General features: G+C 40.6%; 1 protein-coding gene across 1 annotated transcript; it reads left to right on the top strand.

Moving 5' to 3' along the window:
* The first annotated feature begins 2,550 nt into the window (after nt 1-2,550).
* On the top strand, nt 2,551-6,070 carry LOC147611357 (pentatricopeptide repeat-containing protein At5g27110-like). The gene has a single exon (XM_086784429.1). The coding sequence runs from the start codon at nt 2,585-2,587 to the stop codon at nt 5,585-5,587; it is 3,003 nt and encodes a 1,000-aa protein (XP_086640555.1). The 5' UTR covers nt 2,551-2,584; the 3' UTR covers nt 5,588-6,070.
* Nucleotides 6,071-22,311: the final 16,241 nt, after the last annotated feature.

Genomic DNA, 22,311 nt, shown 5'->3' with positions numbered 1-22,311 from the left:
TGAAAAAAGAAAAGAAAAGAAAAGAAAAGAAAAACCAGCAATGATAATTACACACGTGAGCATACAAGTGCAGGGCTGATTAAAGTTTTAATGAGTACTAAAATAGGTGAGTAAAGACTAGTCAAAGTGAGACTTAAGTGGTAGATAGTTCTATGCAAAGGCAAGTGTGCTTTGTACACCGCCGGTTATGACCGCAGTCTCAATGTCCTAAAAGTATGTAAGTTATTCCTAAGTGGCAAACCTACTCATAAATATGAGCAAAGGTGATTGGAACTCTCTTTTTTTTTTCTCTTTTTTTTTTTGATGTGTGTGTAGAAGGTGATAAAGATTAAGGTTCCATCCCAAAGAGATCCAAGCAATGGCCAAGAGACCTCCGCCAAGAGAATCTAAAGACCGCTAAGTATCTCAAGGGCGACAGACCCTTTTTCTTTCTTTTGGTAAACTTGCCATATTTTCCTTAAATATGCTCATGCGCTTCCAAGAAAAAGTGAAATGAGCAAACAAAAGGATGCCCATGATGTAACTTCTCAGTGGGTGCAAGAGCATACCTTAAAAGCCAAAGCAAATCAAACCAAGGCATGGAAGGATAAAAATATTGAGGTTGCAATGCAAAATAATAACAAACCAACTAAGAAGGGAAAAGAGAAATGCCATTCTAAGAACAGAGGCAAGGGCGATAATTGGTCACCATCATAATGAAGAAACAACTTCATCTTTGTCATTGATGAGTGATTCTGAGAAACCTAAGCCTAAACTCAAGCTTGATAAAGGAAAAGCCCCAATGGACCAACCACATGTTCCGCAAGGCCAAAGGTGAAAGTTAGCCTTGAAGCCCCTTAAGTGTGCTTTTCCACCAAAAGCAGTATAAGCGGTATGAAATGAAGCATGTGCTCATGATGAAGACAAAGGCCACCTTGCATTGCAAAATCTACTACTATAGCTACTTGAATTGATGAAAAACTTGGATTGTGCTTATGAAGAGGGCATAAAAGAAAGAGAGCATGATGTGAGATAGCTCTATTGTGAGCATGATGGTGGGCAACCCCATGTTTAGAATTATTTTTCTATTGCACATGCTTTCCATGCTTATGGCATTTGTAAATGCACGAACACATGAGAGAGAGAGAGAGAGAGAGAGAGAGAGAGAGAGAGAGAGAGAGAGAGAGCAAAGCCAGTCCTCCACACATGCTTTGAAATCAACAACTAGGAAACTTAAGCTTTTTTTGATAAGTTGTAATCTGCTTTGATTGTCAGCTTTAGTCATGTCCTTTTAATGAAGAAAAGCAATTTGGTGGCTTATTGACAAAGAAATATTATAGCGTGCATGAAGGTTGAAAAATTAGATTCTCTTATAAAAATCCATTGAACATTTGTCATTATTATATTTCTTATGTTGAAAAGTTAGATTCTCTTATAGAAATCCATTGAACATTTCTCATTATTGTTATGTTAAAAGGTTAGATTCTCTTATAGAAATTCATTGAACATTTCTCATCATTATATTTGTTATGTATAAAAAATGCCTTATAGAAATTCATTGAACATTCCTTATTACTATATTTTTTATGTATAGAAAAATGCTTATCTTTGTAAGATATGCCAAAAATGAGCTTTTGTGATGTGGTTTTCTTTGCAATTTTGGTAAAAATCCAACATCTCGAAAAATGAGGAGGAGGATGAATGCATAATGAAGCCATGCTTTGCACAAACGAACTTATGGTGTACCACAAACGAACTTGTGGTACACCATACACAATCAAAAAGATGTTTAAACATTCTTGTTTATTTTAGAAGACTGTGAGCTGCAATGGATCATGAGGGTTAGAGCATGTATCATAAGAATAAGTTTGTTTTCTTTACACAAACGAACTTATGGTGTACTACAAACGAACTTGTGGTACACCATACACAACCAAAAAGATGATTAAACATTCTTGTTTAAGTTCTTTTTCTTAGAACACCATAAGTTTGTTTGCTTTACACAAATGAACTTATGGTGTACCACAAACAAACTTGTGGTACACCATACACAACCAAAAAGATTCTTAAACATTCTTGTTTATTTTAGAAGACTGTGATCTGCAATGTATCATGAGGGTTAGAGCATGTATTGTAAGGTAACTCCAACGTTGTTTTAAAATGCATGATTTATTGTGTGGTCATGCCTCTTGGGAGAAGTCCTCACCACCCATGTAGGTCTCAAATTGGATGGGTGGCTTGATCCATCATTTGTCTTTTCAAAGGTACATAATTGATTTTTAAATAACCTAGCCCATCACCTCATAGGTGAAATTTTCATTACTCCTTCTAGTGAAGCGAAAATTCCATAAAATTGACACATTTTTTTTGGGTGCTGATGTGGGGTGTGTGGAGGACTGTCCATGAGGCATGGGCAAGGAAGATTCACCCCTTTTAGCAGGCCTGTTGTGGGCGAGGGTAAGTAAGTAAACCTGCCACTCAATGCTGAAATTTTTAAAATTTTACTCATAAACATAACATATTTTGTGAATTTGTTTTTAAAATTTTACTCATAAACGTAACATATTTTGTAGGTTAGAGATGTGATGAGAGACTATGTGCTGGCATGGTCTTGAAGGCTTACGGGAGGACAAAGTTCACTGAATGTTTGAATAATACGCGAGCGAGGTGTAGGTTCCTCTCACGACAGAAACATGGGCATGGAGGCGAGCTGGGCGGCTCTGGGGGAAGGTCTGGCCATGGAGTTCTTCCAAAGAATGTGTCAGAGCAGCGTTCACGAAAGGAAGCCTCCTTGGATATACTGGATCAGCCCGGGATGAAGCCAGATTTAGCCACCTACGCCTCCCTCCTGCGTTCCTGTGCACGCTCCAAAGCCCTTGCAGAAGGTCAGCGCATCCATGGCCACATCCGAAAAGCTGGACTCCAGGTAAACCTCTTTCTTTCGAACCTCCTCATCCACATGTATGCACATTGTGGAGCTCTCCCTCTCGCATGCTCTTTGTTTTCCCAAACCCTCACCCGAGACAAATTCACATGGAACATCATGATTGGGGCTTGCCTCTTGCACGGCGAAAACCACCAGGCTCTTCTTCATTTCAAACAAATGCAGCATGAAGGGGTCATGCCTGATAAGTGCAGCTTTGTCAGTGCCCTATCTGCTTGCACCAAAGAGAAAAACCTAACCCAGGGTAGACAGATCCATAACCATGCCATCGCCCTTAGCTTTGATACAGATGTTAGGGTTGGGACTTCTCTTCTCGAGCTGTATCGAAAATGCGGCAACATAGACGATGCTCAGAGAACCTTCAGCAAAATGCAAAACAGGGATGTGTTTTCATGGACTGCTATGATTTCTGCATATACCAAGCATGGTCAAAGCAATGTTTCCTTGTCATTGTTCCAACAAATGCTACAAGAAAGTGTCTTTCCTGACGAAGTTATCTTTGCCAGTGCTCTTGCATCATGCGATTGCCAAGATCTTCTCTGTGATGGCAAGCGGATTCACGCTTGCATAATTGGCAACAGGTGCGAGTCAGATATTGTTGTAGGAACGGCTGTGATCAACATGTATGGCAGATGTGGTTGTATACAGAGTGCTCATAGCATGTTCAAAAAGCTGCCGAATCGAGACATGATCTCTTGGAACTCAATGCTTGCAATGTATGTGAAACATGGCCTGTCTAAGGATGCCCTACAACTTTACCAAGAAATGCTGCAAGAAGGGGTGAAGCCAGACCAGGCCACGTTTGTCAGCCTTCTTGATGCATGCTCTAGCCAGGGTTTGCTAGCTGAGGGTAAGCAAATGCATGATGATATTGTAGCCAGGGGTTTTGAATCAGATATCCTTGTAAGCACATCTCTTGTCAGCATGTATTCCAGGTGCGGCATCTTGCAGCGTGCATGGATGGTGTTTGACAACATGACGAGGCATGATGTTGTTTCATGGAATGTCATGATTGATGCATGTGCTAAAAATGAGCAAGGCACAGATGCTCTTCGACTCTTTGGAGATATGCAATACAATGGGGTGATGCCTAACAAGGTCACGTTTTTAAATGTGCTTCAAGCATGCACAGATGAGACAGGAATATCTGAAGGCCATCAAATACACAACCTTACAGTGATCAGTAGTTTGGAATCGGATGTGGTGGTTGCAACTGCTCTTGTGACTATGTATGGGAAGTGTGGCAGCTTGAAGGATGCTTGGAAGTTGTTTGGCAAGATACCTGATAGAAACTTGGTTTCATGGAATGCTATGATAGCAGCTTATGCCCAACAGGGACAAGCTGAACAGGCTTTTACATTGTTTAAACAAATGCACTTGGAAGGGGAAATGCCAAACAAGGTTACTTTTCTGAGTATGCTCTCTTTACATGAGAGTAAAGCAGCTCTGATGGAAGGCAAGTGTTTGCATTCTTACCTTATATGTAACAAACTTGACATGGATGTTGCTGTAGCGAATGCCCTTATATGCATGTATGGTAAGTGCGGTAATGTGGATGATGCATGGGCAATCTTTGATGGAATGCCTGAAAGGGATGTCGTCTCTTGGACTGCCATGATGTCAGTGTATACCCAGCAAGGACTTTACAAGGATAGCCATTTACTTTTTGAACAAATGCAGCAGCAGGGAATCACACTAGATAAAACGGCTTTTGTGATTATGATCACTGCCTACACCAACCCTGCAACTCTAAGTGAAGGCAAATTGATACATTCGTACGTTGCCTGCAGTGATTTGGACTTGAATGTTGATGTAGCAAATGCTTTTATCAATATGTATGGCAAATGTGGCAGTCTGGAGGATGCACTACGAACTTTTAATCTAATGCACACAAGGAACAAGCAAACCTTTATCAACATTCTCTCTGTATGTGCCAGTCTGGTGGCTCTTTCAAAGGGTAAACAGATCCATTGTCAAATGGTAGCGGATAGCCTTGTGTTAGATGCACTTCTAGGAAATACTCTCATTAATATGTATGGTAAGTGCGGCTGTGTGGATGATGCTCAAAGGGTATTTGACAAAATGCAAGATAGGGATGTAGTTTCTTGGAGCACCATGGTTACAACTTATGCTCAACATGGACAGGGCAAAGATGCTCTGATGCTCTTTGATCGCATGCAGTGTGAGAAAGTGTGGCCAAATGAGGTGACATTTCTTGGTGTCCTTTCTGCTTGTAATCATGCTGGTTTGGTTGATGATGGTTGCTACCACTTCATCTCAATGAGTCAGGATTATAGAATTTCACCCACGGAGGATCATTATAACTGTGTGATTGACTTTCTTTCAAGGTCAGGACGATTGGAAGAGGCAGAGGACATGATCCTTAAAATGCCATGTGAAAGTAGGTGTGTTCCATGGACAACCTTGCTTGGGGCTTGTGTATGTCGTGCAGATGTGGCACGGGGTGAACGTGCTGCAAGGGGTGTATTTGAGCTTGATCCAAAGAATCCTGTACCATATGTGATGTTAGCAAATATCTATACGACAGCAGGTAGGGAGGATGATGCAGCAAAGGTGATCAAAAGCATGAAGGACAAAGGGTTTCATGATGTATCAGACTGTGATTTGTCTGAGGCAAAGACAAAATACACGAGTTTCTTGTAGACATTCCAAAGCCTCCAGGAAAGAGCACTTATTTGCAGAGGTGGATATTTCAAGCAGGCAGATGGAGTAGGCAGCATTCATGAATACACCAAGTAAACTTCAAGCACAGTCGGAAAGCTTGTTGCCCCTTTTTTTTTTTTTTTCGTACACACCCGGGGCCCACTCAAGTGTTGTTGCCCCTATTTCCAACAACTATCGTTTTGACATGGTAGTTTATATACGAAGATGTGCATCACCAATTCAGTCATGTCTTCATACGCAAATCCTCACCTACTCTTTGATCCACATTACATTAGGGATGACATAGCAGATGATATGATCGTATGAAGTGATAGATGCCTTTCTTGAAGTTAAGATTGCCATGCAAAGTTAGGAAACAGAAAAGCCAGGGGTAAAAGGTCCTTCATTCTCAGCCAAATCTTGTACTTGAATTTCATATGTATTGCTTCTTTCTTGTACATAATACAGAGCAATAGTTTAGGACTTCTTTCTTGTACATAATATAGAGCAGTAGTTTAGGACTCGTGTGTGTGCTACATGTGTGATTCTGCCACTGTTCTTTCTATCTCTGGAAAACCCTAGCACACAAGTGCAAGTGTTCTACTGTTGGTATCAGAGCCTAGGGAACCTCTAAATTTCTTTTCTTTTATGGCACTCGTGTGCGTTCAGGTTTGGGAAAAGTGAATATTTGGGTTCTCTTCATTGCAATTGGGTTATTTGGGGGATGTTGTGCTTCCTTGTCTCACCAAATTCTTACCTCATCGTACAAGGCTGAAATTCCTCACCCGATCCTTGATTACTAGATATTTGTCATGGATTCGCAACTCAATGGTTTGCTTCTCAACATGAAGGCATCCATTGACACGTAGGTGGCTAAAATGGAAGCTATATCTGTGTGTCTTGACAAGATGGAGTAGGCACCTCGAGCATCTAGTATTCTGGATTTGGAATCTAGGAGAGTCCATGCTTTGGAGCAAGTGTTGGACGATTGCAAGGATGAAGTGGCAAAACAATTTGAGGGAGGTTTTTTCACTCCTTTGGATGTAGGCAAGGATATACTGAATGAGCATTCTACACTTGTGCAGTTGTGGCAGGAGAGATGCCATTCGCGTCATCGACGATCTCCTTCGCGGAGTCCCTCTCCACCGTATTCTCCGAACAGGCTCCACTCAATTTTCACCGGCTTGACATCGGGGTACTATCAATTTGCTGAGTTTTTCCTCCCATGCCTTCTGAGGAACAAGCTCAATTAATGAAGCTTTTGAAGCTTCCCAACTTCAATGGGGAGATGGATGGAGAAGTCGTAACCAAGTAAACCCGTGAGATGGCTACCACATTGGCAACATTATACATGTGTTGCGGAAGCGTGTTCATGATTAATGTTAAGTGAAGAAGATTAACACTAATCTTATGTTTAATAAAGACACAGAAGAGAAGGAGAGAGAGACCTAATCTATTGTATATTGCCAAAACATGCTATACATACAATGATCTTGTTGATTCATAGCTTTGTGCAAATGATCTTGCTGATTCACAACTTCATGATGCATATCAAAAATCCTTGTGACTCTACTTGCAATTAGACTTGTTGATCCACCACTGTCCTTTCTGCCTTGTATACTCTAATGAATGGATCCTCTTTATCTTTGAATGATGATTCTAATGAATGCTTAATGATCCTATTTATAGGAAAAAGGTATGAATTCGTAATCAAGTCGGTTTTGCCTATTTTTTTCACAAAACATTGTCCAAAAAGTCATATTTTGTGTCCAAACTTTGCCCAAGCAGTGCCCCAACCATTGGGCACTTTGGGGAGCTTGAAGGGCTGCAAAATCAGCTCTAAATCTGTCCCTAAATTTGCCTACATATTTGCTAATGAGAATATTCGTGTCTATGAGCATCGAGATTAACGGATGCACATGACATCCCCTCTTGCTAAGCTTGGAGCATTGGGGTAATCCATACACCTTTGCTCTGATTCCGTTTCGGTCCAATTGAAGATTGGACTTCATATCCATTGGCTCAATCTCCAAGCTCTCAAACTTGGTCTTTAAGTTCTCTAGCTCGGTTTTTGGATCTTTTGAATTACATCTAATCTTTTTCTCCTCTTCGTAGGATTTGGAAAGACTCCTCAAAAACTGTCGAGCTGACCTTATCCTCCTCTACATAGGATTCGGAAAGATCTACCTGCTTTAGAATCTACTCTTCGGGTTCAAGTTTGGGTTCGGGTTCGGGTTCGGGTTGTGGTTCCCAATGGATGCTCTTCCAATATGAGAGAATTCTTTACTCCCTTGGAAATTCTTGTGGCACTAGTCTCGTCGTCCTCTATTATATTGGATTCGGTCAGATCCTTGGGCACTGGCACTTGTAACTCATTAATTAGTTCGGTCTCACATCTCAAACAATGGCTGGTCTTGTACTTGAATCTCTGCATTTGTGATAGCATCATCGGGAAACCCCTCTTGCCTTGAAGGATCTCCTTCACTTGGATTAATGCTCTCAATCTTGGGCTGCTCCATAAACCTGGGTGATTCCTAATCAAAAAATTAGTGCTAATCAAGATATCCACCAATGGGAAGGGGGGGGGAGTGCACATTCTATCCACTAGCTTTAGCTATAAAATATAGGGTAGTTATTACATTTCTTAGCCTTGTCTCCCTATCTTCCACCTCTCTCTAGAGGTCACACCAAAGTTCAAGGCAAGGGTCAAATCTCCTTTTTGAAATGACATGGGCCAACAAGTGCAGCTCGGCCAAAAAACCCTAAAAATTTAAAATTTTGGTTTTTCCTCCAAAAAAGTGTTTTTTACCTCAAAAAAGGCTATCTAATCATATTCTATGGTGGGAAACCCATTTTTCAAGCTCATTTCAGTTCTCTAAGCTCTCAATCTCTCTCTAATCCTCTTCCACAAGCTTCTTTAATCTTCTATTATTGCATAATCATCTCTAAAGCTATTGTACTCTCCCTAATCTCATCTTGCTCTCTCTTGCTCACCCATACCAAACTTTAATCTTCTATTTCTTCATAATCTTCTATTTCTTTAATCATTTCTTAAGCTATTATGCCCTCTCTTTTCCTCACCCTTCTTCACCCATACATCTCATTATGCTTACCTTTAGTAAGAGACCAAGTGATTCCATCTTTGAATACCTTCTCTACAACACTACAGATGATGAAGGTGAGTGGATCGGGCATCCATTTAGGGTGAAAGATTGGGTTTATATGCAACCAAGTGCCATAGGTCCACATCGAGTTCTTAACCGTGGTGTTTTGGAACACCATTGGAAGGGAAGGATTCTTCATTTCAAGAAGGATAAGAATGGAGAAATCAAGGCAGTAATACAACATGTTTACATGGCTCTAGACATGTATCTTCCTCCTTCCATGGAGAGGAATAGGCTTCCTTGAAACTGTAAGTATGTGGTTGTAATGTTTTTTGGAAATGGCTTGTTTTGTTTTACTAATTATGGTATGTGGGTTGCAGACATTTTTCCATCAAGCTATATTGAAGAACAAACTTTGAGAAGCCTCACTGGTATGTTTAGTGCTTTTCATAGTGCAATAGGTGAGCTTATGTTTCCGGGTGAGAATCATAGAGCCCTCTTCAACAAAAATATATTAAATTACACACACTCTTACAAAGTCGATTCTTGGTCTACAGAATATGGTAGCCTTGAGGAGATCCCTATGCACTCTTTACATAGTGTAGAGTGGCAAGTTTCGGATAGGTGGAGTGTTAATGCTTTCAAAAACAAGATGTATTCTGACATACACTCCTCCTTAAAATTCTCTAAGACCTCTAAGTCTGTGGAGCTTGGATGGTTTGCCCCAATCCATCTATTTGTAATTATGTCCACAACCCACCCCAACAATGTTCATTTGCAAAAAAATACAAATTGAACAAATTAACAATGTCTTGGGAATTGGATGGAATATTGTGGAGGGGTTTCACAAAGGGGACATCTACTCGTGTAAAGTGGTGCCTTCAAGTGTGACCTTTCGATACTTGAAGACTCGTCAGAGCTCATCCATTCGATTTTTCTATGAATGATGGATGAAGAAGAATGGGGAGTGGGTTCCCTTGCAATCAAGTGAGGGTGTGGATACACCCATAGATTTATCTGTGACTCTTCCTGATGGTTCAATTGAGGTGGTGAATGCAAGCAATGAATGGAGCTTAGGAGATGTTCGAGAGCATTTGCTCATTCTGGGATTTCAAGATGTCCAAGAAGCAAGCATCAAGATTGGCTGACGAAAGGTGAGCTTTGATATTTGTAAATTTGCATTGCTTTGTATTTTTTGAATATGTTGTTTTATTTATTACACTTGAATTTCCTTGTTTAGATTGGAAGACGTTTGAGCTTAAAGGTTTGCAAAGACTGGAGTAATGGTGGATGCAAATTTCAACTTCAGAATTAGTGTCGCAAACCTATTATAAAATGATGGTTCCTTGTGAATGACCACTTGTGTTATGTCTTGTCGATTTAATTTATATTTTTATATAAATTTGGGGTTATTTACTGGTCACTTATGTTATAGTCTAAAATGCCCAATTTTTAATTTTGAGGTCTATAAATATAAGACCTCTCTCATTTTCTAACACTTTGTTTTGAAGTTTCTCTCTCTTTCACCACTCATCTCTCCATTTCTAGCATTCGTCACTCCCTACCCAAACATGGCATACCAAAGGTTTCTTGAGTTCTTGAAGAGGACCGAGTGGCCTAACAGAGAGAGGAACTTTTCATCTTGAGAGATTGACTTTGGAACAACCATCCTCTTGGCAGAAGAGGACTACAGAGGTACTCTTGACTACATGGAGGAGTACATGAGGCCCTGGACTGTCAAGCTACCACAGGAGGATGGTGATTGGGTGCCATGTGATCTCCTACGATATATCAACAAGAATGACACGAATTCCCTCAAGAGGTTGCAAAAATTCCAAGATATTGTGCTCCTTGATGGTCACTACAAGCAGATCACCAAGGAGGATATGCTTGCACTTCAGAGGGGAAATATTGGCCTTGATTTCCTCTCTTGGGTTGCCACCTTCATATACCTTTGTGGTGAGCAAGACTCTGATGAAGAGGTAGAGGTGGAGGATGTCTCAATTGGAGGCATGGTGCAAGGCAAGGAGGAGGATCCTAAACCTGAGGTCCTCAACTAGCTTGTTGAGGCCATTATGGCCAAAGATCTCCTCCTCCAAATTGAGGCAATTCAATTTGATGAAGCATCCTTGTCAAAGGCATTGGTGCCATACTCTGGAGAGACAAGTGCCTCAGCCACAACAGAGGGTGGAGAAGAGGTGGGGGAGGGTCCTATAGAGGGTACCCTAGATGTAACAGATGTGGGCAAGGGAAAGAAGGCTACACATGAGATGCCGGAGCTTGAGCTTAGTAATAAGCTCAGCTCTGTGGTGATTGAAGGGGAGGAATTCCTCTTTTTACATGACCTAGAAAAGGTCTACAAGCTCAACCAAGCCGAGTGCCTCTCCTTGTTAGTTGTGAATGATGAATTTCCCATCGACAACAACGGCTCGGAGGCTTTGCAACAAGGGTTTGTTCTGGTGTAGTGTTGTGTGCATGAGTTGGTGATGATCCTAAAATCAGCAATTGTTGCAGAGGCTGATCAAAGCCTTTTGAGAGGAGGAGTTTAGAAAATTGCCGCCGAACAGAGAGTCTGAGGACGCTACATTAGTGTCATTGGAGGAACACAAGTCCTGCATTGACATTTGCAAGCCTGAGGTGGTTAGCTCTGATTTCAAACACATGGTAAGATAAATTATGTATGAATCTAATAAATATAATTGATAATACTACTAGAATTCCACTGATCCTCTTTCTTGTGTGCAGCATATAGTCTCTATAGATGCTTGGGCTCAACGTAAAGGTGGCACACACGAGGGTTTTGGAAGTGATGCTGCGTTGGCCCATTACATGGGTCGTATTGCACCTCAACACCTCGTTGTGGTGCACAATGCATTTAGCCCCATGGCAAGCTTGTACATGCTAGCCCTCGTACTTAGCAAGGTTCTATGCTTGTCAACGATTCCAAGAAACACTGACAAGATAGTGCTCATCAACAAGGCTGTGCAGCATACGTTGCCTTCCAAGGGGGTTATGCTTTTAAAATGCTCGCACACACTGCATTTGCAGAGAGTATTGGTGAGAAGGACCCAGATTGTGTAGTCAATGCCATATTGTCGGGGACCCTTCCACTTAGCAAGAAGAGGCGCAAGACTTTAGCTAGGCATCTCAAGAACATTATGAGTTAGCTTGAAAATTTATCGTAGATACTGTGTATCGACAATTAATGTAAATCCTTTTTATTAATATACAAGTGGGTTTTTTTTATACATAATGTCTACATAAAGTTTGAATAATGTAAGTTTTCATGATATGAGAGAGAGAGTGAGAGCCATTGTGGATAACACTGGATTGCATGCATGTTTAGTTTGTGGTATCAGTAATAATGATTAATTTGGGCCAACTTCCCATGATGTCCCCCCCTGTCCTCTCTGACCACAATGAGTGTGTAGTTTTGTTTGATTTAGCCAACACCCAGGTCTAATTGATAGCAAGGCCTATGTGTATGTGAATGTGACTACTTGTAAATGCTTGTACATGACAATTGGAGGCCACCAAATACAAAAATAGCCCCAACCATAGGGTGACTTTTTCCCAGATAGGCTTGCTATCTGGGCAAAAGTCGCCTTGTTCAAGTTGGGGCTCCTTTTGTATTTTTTAGCCTTCAGTTGTCATGTATAAGCATTCATATAAGATTTTCTATAAACTAGGTTCTTAAAATTAAAGATATATAGTGCCTTATAAAGTAATATTAAGATCATAAAAGATACTATTTTACATGATGAGAGAGTTCTTACACATTGAAGGAGAGAGTTCTTACATGAGTATAGTTTTATCTAATTTAGCCAATACTCAACTTTAATTGATAGTAAGGCCTATGTATATGTGAATATGAATATATATAAATGTTTGTATATGACAATTAGAGGCCACCAAATACAAAAATAGCCCCAACCTGAATAGGGCGACTTTTACCCAGATAGGCTTGCTTTCTTGGCAAAAGTCACCTTGTTCAGGCTAGGGCTCTATTTGCATTTTTTAGCCTTCAATTGTCATGTATAAGCATTTATATAGACCTTAATTATAAATTAGGTACTTAAAATTAAAGATATATACTACCTTACAAAGTAGTATTAAGATCATAAAAGATGTGGTGCCTTCACACTGGGCCTGATATCACCTAGTTATCATACATTGCAAGTTTTGCTATCACTAAGCAATTTACAACTAAATAATATTAAAACAAAAAAATATTAATACACATGGTTGAGAGGAAGGTTTACAAAGGCAAAACGACCCCTGTTGCATGACGAATGAAGATCAATACAAGGATGCAACAAAAAAGACACTTAGGGCTCTTGAAAAGAGTTCCAAGTTGTGGATGAGTGTGGGAGTGGGTTTGACAATAATCCCACATGGGAACTTTTGGGAGTTTTAGAGTTTTTGTATAAAAAGTGGCTCATTTGAGAGCTTATGGACACATTGGGCAAACTCATGTTTGAGCTCTCTTAAGACTAGCTCTCCCTCTTCTTCCATAGAGGTGCAAGCTCTTCTCTCTCCCCATCTACATTGTTGTAAGTTCTATTCTTTTGTTAATTCAATGCAATGAGTTGATATTTGTCTCTCTTCTCATGTCAATTCTCTAGTGTGCATGTTTCTTATTGATAGCTTCAAGGATTGTGTGCATGCTAGGGAAATGAGTATTTGAGAATGAAGAATGCTTTGATCTTGTGTAAGCAATAGCTAAGCTTTCTTCTTGTTTGGATGTATGGATGAGTGGAATGTGGAGTTGAGTGAGCAATAGCAAGATTGAGCTTGAGTGTGTGTTGAGTCTATGTCAATAGTAGTAGTTTTCTTAGCATTCTCTCCATCAAATGGATAAGCTTTTGTGCACCGGTACGGGTTGAATCCCTAGCTCCGAAAGGGATGCAAATCCCATTGGATTGAGCTAAGTGTGGATCATACTACTCTTGCTACAAGTGAGAGAGTTTTTCCGTCTCTCCATTGGCGCCGCTGCCGGGGAGAAGACTCAAATCCGGTTGAGAGTGTGTGGAAACCACCACTATTTCCTTTTTTGGTTGCAAAACCATTGAGTGATTAGGTTAAGTTCGGGTGTGCGATCCCGGTGTGAGTAGATAAGGTTAGGATAAGAAAAAACCATTGAGCGGTTGAGGTTTCTCCCGCATTGTTTTTTATGTTTTATTGCTTTTATGCTTTTTCAAGTACCGTTCATTATGCTTACCTTCATTGTTTTTTGTCATTTCATTCTTTCATGCTTTTCGTTAACATGTAATTAGTATAAATAAATAAAGAGAAAAGAGGTGCGTTGCTAAGCTCTTCCATAGCTTATGCAAGCCCCATAGACTCCCAAGCATGAAGTCCGCTTAAGGATGAGAGGAGAGAGGGAAAGAGAAGGATGAAAGGAAGAGAGGTAGGTTGAAAGCGTAGAAGGCGACCTTTCTTCTATTGTTTTGTTGTGTTGTTATGGTGTGGGGAGGCGTTTCCATCAAGCATAGCAAAGAAAAAAAAAATAAAATATATATATATATATATATATATATATATAGATCTATTACATGTGGCTGTAAGGCGGCCAGTTGAAAAGGTGAGTGAAGGCGGCCAAACACTAGATATATATATATATATATATATATATATATATATATATATATATATATATATATATATATACGTTGATGGCGTGTAGATGGCAGTGAAGGCGGCTTTTAAAATAAAATATATATATAAATATATATATTTTATATACTGACGTGGCAGCTTTGAGGCAGAACCGTGGATTGCAGTTGTGAAAGCGAAGGCGGCCGACAAATAGAAATAGAAATATATATATATATATATTTACGTGCAATGGTCGGCAGCTAAGTGTAGGTGGCCGAGCGAAGAAAGGTAAGGCGGAACCGTGGATTGCAGTTGTGGAAGCGAAGCTGTGGACACCAGTCGGCAGAAGGCGACATTGGTGGAGCAGCCGGTAGAAGGCACAGTGGTGGGCGGCGTCGGCAGCACTGAGTAGAAGCCCGACGTCGGCAGCACTGAGGCGAAGTGGACGGTGTGGGAGCCGGCGGCAGCTGACGTGCCAGTTGAGGTTGAGCAAGGCAGCTGGCAGCAAAGTAGGCTGCAACTTGCGAAGGAAGTAGAGCTGAGGAGGCGCAGCAGCAGCAGCAGGGTGAACGCGGGCTGTGGGAGCGAGAAGGCGTAAGCAGAAGCAGCTGGAGCAGAGGCCGGTTTATATGAAGCAGCTGAGGTAGAAGAAAAGAAAGAACGAGCAGACGGTTGACTTTGGTGAAGGAGAGAGAAGGAGAGGAAGGCGACATTGGTGGTGCAGCTGGCAGGAGGCGCAGAAAAGCGAGCGCCGCATTGAACGCGAGCGCGTGGGGGCAGCGCGAAATCCGGGCGAGCCGGGAGGCGGAAGATAAGGTTGGTGTATCTTCCATTTTTTATTTTTTTATTTTTATTAATTTTTTCATGTTTTTTTGTATTTTTAAATAAAAAAATATAATAATAAATATAAAAAAATAAAAAAAATATTTTTGTAAAAAGAAAAACAAAAAGAGAAAAAGAGATTTTTTAATTAAAAAAAAGGAAAAAAAATAAAAAGAAAAAAAAAGAGAAAAAAAAACACGAGAAAAAAAACAATTAAATTAAAAAAAGAAAAAAAAACAATTTTTATTTTTTGAATCCATTGTTTCGTATTTAAATTTTTGCATAATTAAAGTAGTGTGCATTTTTTATTTTTTATTTTTTTTGTAATTGATGCATAATTAGTCAATTCATATTTTTTGTAATTAGGCACGAAATCTATTAGTTAAAAAAAAATTTAAAAAAAAAAACAAACAAACAAACAAACATTAAACAATAAAAAAAAACCAACAAAAGGAGAAAAAACAAAAGAAAACACAAGAAAATTTAAAAAAAAAATTGATAAATTAAGTGTTTTTAGGAGTCTATTTTTTTGCATATTTTATAATTCTTCATATTTTTTTAAATTTTTTGCATAATTAGTATTTTTTTACATTTTTTAGTTTTTGTAACTTTGTGCATGATTAGTATTTTTTTTTTAGTGTGATTCATAATTTTTGTGTAAGTTTAAAAAAATAAAAACATAAAAAACATAAAATCATTAAAAAAAATCATAATTAAATTTTTAAAAAAAATAGGATAGATAGTTACACCGCACATACTCCTTTTAGTGCATTTAGTGATTAGGTAGGTTAAATATATATATATATATATATATATATATATATATATATATATATATATTATTTAAAAACAAAAAAACAAAAGCAAAACAAAACAAAAACACATAAAAAAACCAAAAAATTTGACCTTATGCACTTGCGGTCAGGACGTCTTGTAGATTCTGCCATAGGGCCTAGGGCACCTTCTAGAGTACCTACGCAGGAAAGTGGGACCCAATCGGTAGGAAATTTGGCAGATATTGCTGAAACCCTTTCTGAATCCCAATCCGATACCCTTTCCTCTAGAACAACTAGTTCATTGTCCATGGACAATCTAGGGCCGACAAATAGTCATCCCGTAGCTCCAAATAGGACACCCTCAAGATCCTTTAATCCATTTGAAGCCGACACCATGGGGTTAATACTGAATGTGAGACTCCAATATGTCTACACAAATGCTCAAGGAGCTGAGATCTTTAGGGATCCACAACAACGGTATCTTGTTAAGATCGCAGAGATTTTCTCAGAACTTGATAGAGCACCTCTAGTCAATGACCAGGGTAACATGTACATGGGTGGAGATGGTGTTCGCTACGAAGTCACCTACCATCCAGAAAAGGTAGACAAATTAGGGGAGCTCTCTAAAACCGAGTTCTTAGACTTATCAGAACTTTCCAGAGCAAGGGTGTCTAGAGATGATTAGCTCATCGAGCCGGACATGCCTGGACCATCCAATGCCCAGTCCTCAAAGCCATCCATAGATGATTTACTTCTTGTAGATCTAAATTTGGAAAGGGATAGGAAAGGCAAGTGTAAACTGGATCAGGGGGCTGAATGCCAATGGGAGTTTGTACGACAAATTCCTGTGACAAAGGTCTTACAGGATGACCCACTTCAAGAGGTCTATAAGGACTCGTTAGAGGGATATTATGCCACAACTAGATTGCCACAGCTGGATCTTCCTCTAGCTCATGTGGTGGTAGTTGAGAAGCTTGCAGGACACATGAACAGAATAATTGATAAATGGGCCAATGAATACCGAACCTTAGATTGGAAAGAGATTCGGGAACTCACGTGGAAAGGACAACCATTATTCATGGAAGTGTTCTCAACAAATACAGCTAAACCAGGAGAGACAGCCTTTCTTGGAGAAACTGTTGCTCCTCCCCTACGAGAGTTCACTAGAGAGGGACCCTCAACATCTAAGTGGACCACTGCTAGTAGCCCAGCTCTAGCACCAAGATATCGTCCTACACCAGGTCACACCACACCAACATCTTTCTCACTATAACAATCGGAGGGTAGGGGAGCCAACTCGGCATCCCATTAATGCACCTCCTGAAATGCGGGTGACAAAATCTTTGGAGGGGTTTGGTGAGGCTGGTAATAGGGTACCCACACCAATTTTGGAAACATGTGGACCATCTTTCCAAAGAGAGGAACAATTTCCACTGAGAGTGAGAGGCCGTAGGCCCTATGACGAGTATTCAAGACAAGTAAGACCATCAACTCTTCAGAAACTGGTAAAGAAGTATGAAGGGTCGGGAGATCCATACGATCATGTAGCAGCATTTAGACAAGCAGTTCGAGCTGAGCAAGTGGCTGATAAGCATACTCAAATTGAAGGATTTGGACTCACTCTTGAGGGAAAAGCCCTGGCTTGGTTTCAGGCATTAGAGGCTTCAGACAAATCTTCTTTACGAGTTTTGGAAGAGAGATTCATTGCTGCTTTTTCCTTGATGGGAATACAACATGACACGGTAGCACACATCTACTCTTTCAAACAAGGCGAGAATGAGAGTGTTAGAGACTGTGTAAATAGAATGAAGCAGTACATTAATCGTTGCCCTGAAGATGAGAAGCCCGCCCAAAGTCGATTAATTTCTCTCTTCTTAAAAGGACTCAAAAATTCAACACTGCATACACATCTATATGCGAAGAAGCATACAAATTTCAATGAGTGTTGCCATGATGCTATGGATTTCACCGATAACTTCAAGTTCCAAGATGGTTCTGGTGGCCCAGAGGTGAAACCTAGAGATCAGTGGGGTGATGACCAAAGTTCAGGGTCTAGCGCGCTAGTAAATCCAGACCAGATAGCTAACCTAGTACTACGGAGATTGGGACAGACCTATCGTCCATCCATGCAGCCACAACAACAGCAGCAGAGAATGAGGAGTGTACTTCCTACAGGTCCTCATCTTTGTGGAGCATGTGGCGGTAACCATAAAACAGAGGATTGTAACACCTTTTCTCCTCTAGTCACAAACCAACCCACAAAAAAGTGGTGTCAAGCCTGTGCTGGAACTTTACCCACACCACACAGGAATGCACTCGCATTGCGAGAATGAGACAGGAACGTGAGCAGCCACGGGGTGGAGTGGCTCGACAAATGTATCAACAGTATACTAATTTTAAACGTAAGCCACCGATGGCACAAGAGCAAGCACGACCTGTTCTTGGTGCCCAACCTCCTGCTCCCAGGGACTGCTCCTGTGAGGGTTGTCGACTACGACAATTCAAATATGTGTAGAGACTTGGTAAACCCAGGCTATGTGGAGGAAGAATACGCATCATATTCATCCAAAGAAAATATCTTTGAAAGTCCCGCATACCCGAGCCCAGCACTGGACGTTCAACCAGGGGAACAAAACTCTTTAATGTTGCTAGGCGGCTACCAACCTAGGACTCCAGGCCCCTCAGGTCAATGGCAGCCAAGGAAAGTAGAGGCCAAACCAATGGGCCCCTGTTATGAGTGCGGAGAACCCCATTGGGCTCGTGATTGTCCACATCGCTCAAGGCAAGCATCTCGGTCCAATACAACAGTACAACAGTTTCCACCAATTGAAAGATATTGTCTAGGGTGTTGTGTAGAACACTTCCCAAAAGACTGTCTGCTGAAACCACATGAGGAAGGCACCTCTCAACCAAAGGTCTCACTCAACCTTGTAGGTACAGTTCCATCACCACCTTCATCTGAGAATGAGGATGTCGTGCCACTTAGAGTCATGACTAGATCATAGACACGAAATGCCGAAATACAGACTGATGAGACACCTCGAACTAGGAATGCAAAGACAAATCTAGTGGACAAGACCCTACAGTCCAATAGAAAAAAAACCACTAGGAGGAAGAAGAATTGAAACAAGCGAACTAAAAGTACATCCACTAGTTCTCAAGAAGCCTCTAAACAAAACATGAGGGATAAAACTTTTACTTCCCAAGAAGTGCATGAGGAACATCAACCTCAACCTGGGCCTAGTGTTAAACAAGATGAGGCTAGTACGACTGAGGATAGTTCTGGGGGTTCTGTTTTTGTGGATAAAGTGAATGAGACTCTAGAGGCCATCATTGATGCTCATAGAAGTCGCATTGTAGCTTTATCTGAGCTACCCAAGAAGCTTCAAGAATACCCAAACCCTCGTGAGGAGAAGATCAATTTAGCTGTACATCAACAACTTATTAGGGAAGCTCAGTCAATACTTGAGGGACCACCACCACCTATTCCTCGGGGCCCAACCTCTCTTAAGCCAACATTAGAAACCATACCAGAAGTGTCATCAAGTCGGGAAATGAAAAGTGAGCTCATTTCACAAGCTCATAGCGAAAGGTCTGCACCAATTGACACCCAATTGAAAGGGGGTAATCTGCCACCACCTAGCCTTGTCTTCCCATGCAATGATGAAGTTATTGACGCTAATGAGGACATGACAAATGAGATATGGGCCGCAGTTCATGAGAAAGTTCATGAGAACATGTCTTCTATTAGTTCGCCTCCATTCTCTGAGGTGGATTTTACCAGGGGCACGGAAAATAAATTTAGACACCCAAGCATCCAGGAGGAAGTTCAAACAATTGTTTCTCCTAGAAGTAAGCATACAATGAAAACCTTACCATCATATCTGGGAGAATATGAGAACTGTTCTCAAACCTTGAGGATACCCTCCATGCATAAAAGGTTGACAAAGGAGAAAGATATGAGTATGGTGCAAGCTATTTTGTCAGCACCAGTGGCTTGTACCTTACCTTTGCTTGATTTGATAAAAATTCGACCTGAGTTGTGGAATGATATTGCCACATGTTTGTCAGAGCAGGTATTGCTATAAAAGGTTCACCATGAGTGTACTATACACCCTGAGACAAAGCATGTAATGCCAGTTCCTATCAACAAAGTAGGAAAATTTTGTGAGGATGATCAGGGAAATGTTACCCTCCCATTAGAAGTGCGAAAAGTATCTTCAACTGCAATACTTGATAGTGGTGCAGGAGTGGGCATTGTGACAAGGTCCATTTGGGAAAAATGGGGCAAACCAGCTATTAGGAGTACCAGGATGCGCTTGCAGCTAGCAGATGGAAGCTTAGAACATCCCCTTGGGCTGCTTGAGAACATATTGGTCACCACATGTGGGATTGAATATGAGCACACCTTTGCAGTAGTGGATTTTGGAAAACATCCAAACTATGAAGTGATATTGGGTAGACCATTCATGCGACAATTTAAAATGATTCAAGATTGGGGATACAATTATTTGTACCTCCGACATGATTCTGTCATCACAAGGGTCAACCTAAGGAATCACTCATATCGTGATGTAACAAGGTCTCCAATAGACGAGTTTGATTCTGCTTCATCTGAGGGCTCAAGAGTTACATTGTCCGATGAACGAGAAGATCTATGGATGTGTGGAGCCTCATGTAAGGATTTCAACACTGAGAGACTTAAGGGTAATCGAAGTGTATCAGACGAGGCATACATTCCACAACCCTTCCCTGAGCATTTAATTGATCCATTAGAATGGAGTCATGTCCTTGCAACATTATCGACATGTGCTTTACCGAAGCCAATTCAATTTTGTGACTCAGATGGATATGATATTATTCCTATACGAATGGTACAACCACGTGTCCTTCTAGATGATTTGTACTATAGGAATTCATCCACAATAGCATTGCATGTTAAGGAAGTCTCGGCTACTCCACGAGCTTTATCGTGTCAAAGGGGTAATGTTTCTACCTTACCCAACCCACAATAAAAATCTGCTCTTGAAGCTCCAAAACAAATGATGTGGATTATTGATGAGTACTCAAGTGAGGGCCATGGCTGGCATGTTCCAACTACTCTAGTTGATGCTCAAAGAAGGCCAGGTAAGAAGGAATTATCAATGTGGCTACCCAAAGATGCGTACAAACTTGTACCATCTAGTCCAATTGCCAAAACTCCTAAAAAGCACATCATTTCCAAGCCTAAACCTCGGATTGTTACTCGATGGGTCCCAAAACATGTTCTTAAAGCACAAGGCTATTATGAGGGTGTAACAGCAATTTGGCTTCCAAAATGCCATGCTTTGGCAGGGGTAAAAGAGTGTTTCCGAAAGGTGCCAAAAGCCACCCTTGATTGTCCATATCAGTGGGTGCAAAAGAAATCAACACAAACTCTTCAAGAAAGGAAAGGTGGCTGTGATAGCACCTACAAAACTACTTGTGTTGATCTTCCTAAAACATGTATTAAAACACCGGTTGTCCCGATTTCTCCTTGTAACACAATTCAACCATCAACTTGTGTACCTACGACATGTCTAAATGAGTCTCATTTGAGCATAGATTCTAGCATTTCAATGCCTAAATCCTCTTATCTTGCTCGAATTCCAAGACAATTGCTAAAGTTTCCACTTCTTAAAAAGGATATACCAAAAATTAAAGATAAGGCATTAAAACTACAATTAAAGCTCTTTGGTAAATCAATGTTTGAATAATGTAGTTCCTTATGCCTTTAGAAGATGTGTTCTCTCTGAGATAATCTTGTTTTTGATTGGAATTGTCATGATGGATATGAGTGTTCTAAATTTCATTGTTCTACGTCCAGATAACTCCTGATGGATATTTGGCGAGATACATGTCCACCATGCATTGACCCTGATAGTACTCGACCAGATCATCGCGGGGGTTATAGTGCTCCTCCGTTTCAAACACATTCTAGGTACTTCTATGCTCCCTTAGGTGAAAATTACTGTGGGCATCACTTTGTCACATTATTCTATCAACAGCATCACCCATTTCCACATTGTCAAGAGTGTGCACGGCTTGTATTAGAAGAAGCTTCACATATTTGTTGGATATGCCGCTCTTACTTTAGACGATATGGCACGGGCTTAATGAAGCAAATTGTGGGAGTTACACCCCAACGCCATAATCTTCTTAATGTGAGAATACCAGAGAGAGGACCAAATCAACGTAGATTACCTGAGGAGGTTCAAGCACAACAATGGAGGGATACAAGCCTAAATGACTTGCAACCACCGATCTTGCAAGCCCTCCTTCCCCAAGCCTCCACATGTCAATATTGGATCAATATGAGTACCTACATTGCACAGTTCCAAAATCAAAACTGTCTGATTAACCTTCCCATAGAACCAATGCCATATTTTAGTGAGGAAGCACTCCT

This window comes from Cibotium barometz, chromosome 47, assembly GCF_041138505.1.
Source record: "Cibotium barometz isolate CiBa-2024 chromosome 47, ASM4113850v1, whole genome shotgun sequence".
Lineage (NCBI taxonomy): Eukaryota > Viridiplantae > Streptophyta > Polypodiopsida > Cyatheales > Cibotiaceae > Cibotium > Cibotium barometz.
The sequence above is the reverse complement of the archived record's forward strand: the minus strand, read 5'-3'. Positions and strand labels throughout refer to the sequence as shown.